This window comes from Wasmannia auropunctata, unplaced genomic scaffold (genome assembly GCF_000956235.1).
Source record: "Wasmannia auropunctata unplaced genomic scaffold, wasmannia.A_1.0 LD335528.1, whole genome shotgun sequence".
Taxonomy (NCBI): domain Eukaryota; kingdom Metazoa; phylum Arthropoda; class Insecta; order Hymenoptera; family Formicidae; genus Wasmannia; species Wasmannia auropunctata.
This window is the reverse complement of record NW_012027362.1, coordinates 9,944-16,273: the sequence shown is the minus strand read 5'-3', so window position 1 is coordinate 16,273 and position 6,330 is coordinate 9,944. Positions and strand designations below refer to the sequence as shown.

Here is a 6,330-nt window from a genome sequence, read left to right as displayed (position 1 = left end):
GTTCCGCTAGAACATTTTAGTTCATTCGAGGGAAATCTGGCCGTATCTCAAATTCTTTCCCCTTCGGTATTATCCCCTCACTCTCCCTCTTCTCAGCTTTTTGATGCCTCTTCTCCTATTCCCCCTTCCCTCCCCCCCTCTGTGAAGGCAAACGAGGTATTCGTTATAGTTCCGGATAAAGTCAACTCTTTACACAGGTCAAGTACGAGCCCCATCGCCCAATGGCAAATCATAATGCGGATGAAGATATGATCTGCTTGAATGAAGAACTCTCGACCTCGTGTGAGCGAGGGACCACGATCCTGCCCGGTGGAAAAAAAGGCAACAAACGTTCCTTTAGTGACACGGAGGCCTTACCTCCCCCATCAAAAGCTCTGTTCTTTCGTTCTGCCGACGCAAGTGGCAACGACGTAGGCCGATTAAAGGAGAGCTGCAACGATAATCCAGGTAAAACTAAATCTCGTAGAGTGGAGGAAAAGGCAAACGCGTATGTAACATCAGACCTTTCTCCATACATTGTTCATGTTCACTCTTTATGCAATAATAGAAACAACATGCCCCACCCGATTAAAATATCTTCGAACTTGGGTAAGGTTATGAACTCTTCGGATACAATAGAGATGAAACGCCTTGGCACAGGCAAAATCTTAGTAGAGTGCAAAACGGCTACGGCTGCGAATAAGCTAGCTTCGAATCCGGACTTGGCAAATTTTAATCTCAAAGCTATCATCCATAATTACAGGGTATTAAGAACAGGTATTATCAGAGACATCCCTCAAGAGTTTGATGTAGCGGAAATTAAAACTTCTTTACCTACAAATCAGAACCACAAGATTATCAGTGTGCATCGCTTGAATAGAAAATCCACTGTTAATGGCATAACTCAGTACGTGCCCTCTCGCACCATCTGCGTTAAATTTGCGAGGCAATCGCTCCCTTCTCACGCTTTTCTTTTTTGGTCCAGACATGTGGTATATCCGTATATACCAAAAGCCAGAGTTTGCTACTCGTGTTATAGAAATGGCCATGTCAGTGCGGCATGCCGCAACCAGCCTCGATGCATCTTCTGTGGCAACGCTCCACACGGCAATGAGGGCACATGCCCGCTCAAGGACAATACCCCGTGTTGCATTAACTGCTCTGGTGAGCACCTTCCAGTGGACCCCAGATGCCCGCTCTTAGAAAAGCAGAAGAAAATTCTCACCCTTTCAGCGGCTCAGAATATCCCGCTTATAGAGGCCAAAAAGAGGCTTAGCTCTCCCTCCTCCCCCGCTATTAGTACAGACTCCTTTTCCATACCGGTCGGTACAAACTCTGATAACTTCTTTATATTTCCCACTTTTAATAGATTTGACGCTTTTAACAGGAGCAACTTGGGGGACTGTGATTCATCGAATTCGCAAGGCACGTATGCCCAGGTGGCTGCAAGAACAAATGCTCCGCAGAGACAGCGCAATTCACAACATTATCGTGATCCCAGCGTTCGCAAGTCCGCACCTCTTACCTCTTCCAACGGAATTCAGGCTCAGAATCAGGGAGTCGACCGAGAGTTCTTGTCTGCGCCTAATGGGCATTTACCCTCCTTCTCAGGCAACGGAGTTTACTTTCAACAAAATCTCCCTTACATGACGGCGTCTGGTGCTGGTGGGGCGGGTGTCCCCCCTGATCTCTCTTTTACTCGGAAACTCCAGCGGTGAGCTTGGTGGCCCCGCCGGATTTGAAGCTCTTCTGGATCTGCTTGGCTCGTGCGGCGTGTTAGGTAATTCTAATCTATCGCAACTTATTAACAAAATCATAGCTTTCATTAAGTTAGCAGCGCCTCTCTTGAATCAAATTTTCAGCTTGTTAACTCCCCTAGCTCTGCATCCCCGCAACAGACGGTTTTTCCGCAGCAACCTTCGCAGGCCTCCCATCCAGTGGATGGGGCGAGCGGCTTTTACCAATATTAAAGTACCTTTGTCTTCTTCCTTCGATTCCCCCCTTGCCCCTCTCCCCTCCTCCCACCCCTACATCCCCTTTTCACGTCTCACCCCCTTTCTCTCCCTCTTACCCTTCTCGTTGCATGCCCCCCCTTTCTCCTTTTTCCCCCCTTTCTCTCCCTTCCCCTCCACTCCTCAATTTTCTCGATACCCTCGTAGACGAGCTTCTAGAGATGGCAAGATTAAGGTCTTGTCTTGGAATTGCAGGGGATTGCGGGGGAAAATACCGGACATTCAGCGCTTTGCTGACTCGTATGACGTCATCTGGATTCAAGAATCTTTGCTTAACCCCCTTTCTAAAATCTCTCTTAAGAATTTCTGATTTTTCAGGAAGGATAGATTGTCAGTCGGGGAGTGCGGCATATGCATATTGGTCGGCTGCGATCTCTCCTTCGAGTCTATTGATGTCTCGTCTGTTCTTCACGACTCAATAGAGGTTCAGGGTATTAAAATCAGGAGTGCGTGCCGTGAGTTAATTATCGTAAATGTTTATAGACATCCGAACAAACATACGCCTATCGCTGTGTTATCTGCGCTCTTCGAGCTCGCAAATACGTATAACAATATCTTGTTTGTAGGTGATTTTAATGCACATCACAGCTCGTGGGGCTGTGGTAAGACGGATGTTGTGGGCAGGAATCTGCTGGACACTCTTGACAGACTGAATCTGGTTATTACCAATAATAGATCTCCCACTCTCCTTACGCCTCCTGGATCCGCTGTCTGGATCATCGATCTGGCTATTGCCTCCGCTTATTTTGTTCCCTTTTGTACTTTTCTCAGCTTGCCTGACACGGCCGGCAGTGATCATTTTCCCATAGCCATTGGTCTGGGTGTTGACGCTCCTCCCAAAAGAAGGTTTTTATATAAGATTAAGCTAGGCAAATCTCAAAAAGCTGATCTTTTCGCTCGATTATCTAAAGAATCACATCTTCTAGAGTGCTTAGAGGAGGACGATGAGGCGGCTACTAGCTACTCTCGTTTTATTGATTTGATCAAAAGTCATGTATCTTCCGTTCTTCCGGATAGAGACATCTCTCCTCGCACGAAACTTGTTAAAAAATTCAAAGCCTCTCCAGTATGGTGGGACGAAGATTGCCAAAGGGCTATTGAAAGCAGAGCAAAGGCGATGCACATTTTCAAGCAATTCTCATCGATTAATAATTTAATTGCATATAAGAAAGCCTGTGCTTCGTGCATTAAAATTATTAGCAAAGCCAAGAGGGATAAATGGAGGGATCTTTGTAGCTCCTTTGACGGTAAAACTCCTACCGCCAAACTTTGGAACTTTATTAAATCATTTAGGAATAGGAATCTTGTTCTTACTAATGACGTATCATGCCCTGCTCAGGTCATTGATCAGGCTATCTTTAATTTGTGCCCAGACTCTTGCTTGGATGGGAACCTGCCATCCCTTTCACAAATGAAGTTACAGGATGCAAATTCTCCTAATGTAATTATCTCTCTTAACGAAGATTTATCTAGGATGGAGTTAGACTTGGCTTTGAGCTCCTCTAGGGTCAGTTCTGCTCCGGGATTGGATCAGATTGATTATGATCTTCTCAATATTCTCACGGAAGAATATCGCGTCAAGCTTCTTGACATCTTCAATAATATCTTTAAAACCGGCTCATCCCCTGAAGTCTGGAAATCTGCCTTAGTAATCTTTATCCCCAAGAGCGATGGTAAGGGCCTCAGGCCCATTTCCCTTCTTTCTTGTGTATTCAAATTAATGGAAAAGATCATCTATTATCGACTGCGCTGGGCCAGACCTATCTTGCCCGACTTTCAATTTGGTTTTAGATCGTCTAAATCTTGCGCAGATTATTTGTGTACTCTTACTAACTATATACCAGGTGTACAAGTATGAAATGCGGATTTTAAAAGAAAAAAAAACACGTTAAATTCGGTAGAATGATAAAAAGTGCTTTATTCAAAGTATGTTCCATCGCTTTTTATACATTTTTCCCATCTTTCGGGCAATTTGTGAATACCACGCCAGTAGAAATCTTCCTCTTTTGCCGCGAACCATTCATCGAGCCATTTTTTCACATCTTCGTACGAACCAAAGCGCTGCTCAGCAAGTGCGTGACCCATCGATGCAAACAGGTGATAATCAGAAGGAGCCAAGTCTGGTGAGTAAGCCGCATGAGGTAGAACTTCTCAACTGAGTACTTCCAATGTGTCGCGGACCGGTTTTGCCGAATGTGATGGAGCATTGTCATGAAGAAAAATGACTTTGTGTTGCCTCTTTCGGTATTCTGGCCTTTTTTCAAGCAGCGAACGGTTCAAATTGGTTAACTGTTGTTGATAACATGGAGTATTAACCGTTTCTCCAGGTTTCAACAGCTCATAATAGACCACGCCCCTCTGGTCCCACCAAACACAGAGCATCGTCTTTCTGCCAAAGCGATTCGGTTTTGCGGTCAATGTGGATGGTGCTCCCGGGTCTACCCATGATTTCTTACGCTTGGGATTCTCAAAATAAATCCACTTTTCATCCCCTGTTACTATACGATGCAGAAACGATTTCCTTTTGTACCGAGCAAGCAAAATTTCACACGTGTTTTTGCGCTTTTCCATTTGTCTGTCGTTCAACTCATGTGGTACCCATCTACCGGTCTTCTGAATTTTTCCCATCTCTCGTAGGCGATTGGAGACAGCTTGTTGAGTAACTCCCAATTGCAGTGCGAGTTGTTTTTGTGTTTGCGAATCATCTTCGTCCAACAATGCTTGCAATTCCATATTTTCGTATTTTTTTTGGCGGTTTTCCATGTTCCTTGTCTGCAACATCGAAGTTACCACTTTTGAAACGCAGAAACCATCGTTCACACGTATCTTGCGATGGAGCATGTTCATTATAAGCTTCTCGAAGTAATCGATATGATTCAGCAGCAGTTTTCTTCAAATGAAAACAAAAAATTAATACTGTCCGCGAATGCTCTTTATTCGGTATAAATTTCGACATATTGAACATATCAATACAACACGATGCACACACTTTTTCAGTGTATCACTAGTGCGCGTTTGAAATTTGTTTATAACACAACAAAATGGCGCTGTATCAAATCATTATAGCACAAACTGCATTGGTGCACCATCTGTTGTCTGAAATCCGCATTTCATACTTGTACACCTGGTACATGCGGGATTTCTGGAATCTAAGGCCACAGTTGCGGTTTTCCTTGATATTAAGGGCGCCTTCGACAACGTCATTCCGTCAATTCTTTTACAGGATCTTCTGGACATTGGAATTCCGGCTAACATCCGCATGTTCATTATGAATTTCATTAAAGAAAGGAGGCTCTTCGTTGTTGATGATGGTTCTTTACGCGGGCCCTTCCTTGCGCACAAGGGCACCCCTCAAGGCTCCACTCTGAGCCCTCTTCTTTTTAATCTATATTTGAGATTGATAAGTGATCTGATCGCACATGGGGTGCGCATCTTGCAATATGCGGACGATATAGTCATTTTTGCTACGGACAAGGACGTGGGTAACGCCTTTGATGCTTTACAATCTACTTTAAATAATCTGTGGAAATTTCTCTGGTTTAGGGGGCTTGAACTCTCACCTAGTAAATCGGCATGGATGCTTTTTTCCAGATCAAGAACCGACCCTCCCTCCTTGCCTATGAACCTGTAACGTCCGCCGCCAGTACTACATCGCCGAACGTTTTTGCCTAACACGCTAGATGGCGCTACCCACCCTATTTTGCGCTTTTACTGTCATACAATATGACTTATTTCAATACTTTGGTTTTACGCTTTAAAATAATTTTTGTTCAAGGGGAAAAGCAAATAAACCCTTATCTATATCGATATCCAACTTTATAATATAAAACAAATATCTTAATTTTCACGATCATTATATACGCGATCGTAAGACAACTCTAATATTTTACTCTTTTGTTCAGGGTAAATAAACCCTTCTCTTAATATAATAATGATATAAAAATCTATCATATAGTCACATTTAACCACTTATGTTTAAGCGCTTCTTTGTATTCACCTATTTAGCGCTATGAATTTGTTTCATTATTTTAAGACATATACATTCCACTTTCATATAACTAAATTCACCTGCATATAGTATAACTTCTTAGTAAATATATTTGCGTAACATAGTTTAATTGCAAGCGATTCTATTTCTTTTCTCATGTTCATAAAAAGAAGTCTCAACGGATCTATATAACTTTCTACAAGGATTCCGTTAAGATTTCATAATAGAAACAACATATGTACACCACATGGAAAGTCATAAACCCGGCTATTGTTAAGTTACCGGCATGGACTTTCCTTTTGGTCCTTTAGAAAAGTTAACAATCGACAGGAGACAAAAATTCATTTTACA

General features: G+C 43.0%; 2 protein-coding genes across 3 annotated transcripts; both read left to right on the top strand.

Annotated features, from left to right (window-relative positions):
- Positions 1–208: 208 nt before the first annotated feature.
- On the top strand, positions 209–5,646 carry LOC105456826. 2 transcript variants are annotated; one of them, XR_975291.1, is made up of 3 exons: positions 209–447; positions 1,367–1,759; positions 5,583–5,646. XR_975291.1 is itself a non-coding variant. In XM_011701148.1 (2 exons), exons 1-2 carry the CDS (start codon positions 222–224, stop codon positions 1,627–1,629), a joined length of 489 nt encoding a protein of 162 aa, XP_011699450.1. In that variant the 5' UTR covers positions 209–221; the 3' UTR covers positions 1,630–1,770. The 2 variants fall into 2 exon arrangements, 1 of the variants encoding a protein (XP_011699450.1); XM_011701148.1 differs by lacking the exon at positions 5,583–5,646 and having other exon boundaries at positions 1,367–1,770.
- LOC105456829 (RNA-directed DNA polymerase from mobile element jockey-like) lies at positions 2,153–3,849 on the top strand. Its single transcript, XM_011701151.1, has 3 exons — positions 2,153–2,166; positions 2,310–2,446; positions 2,558–3,849. Exons 1-3 carry the CDS (start codon positions 2,153–2,155, stop codon positions 3,847–3,849), a joined length of 1,443 nt encoding a protein of 480 aa, XP_011699453.1.
- Positions 5,647–6,330: the final 684 nt, after the last annotated feature.

Coding starts and splice junctions, on each gene's coding strand:
- LOC105456826 (XM_011701148.1), top strand. CDS start 222: ATGGCAAATCATAATGCGGATGAAGATATGATCTGCTTGAATGAAGAA. Junction 448..1,366: donor GAGCTGCAACGATAATCCAG/GTAAAACTAAAT, acceptor CGCTTTTAACAG/GAGCAACTTGGGGGACTGTG.
- LOC105456829 (XM_011701151.1), top strand. Junction 2,447..2,557: donor TAAAATCAGGAGTGCGTGCC/GTGAGTTAATTA, acceptor TCTTGTTTGTAG/GTGATTTTAATGCACATCAC.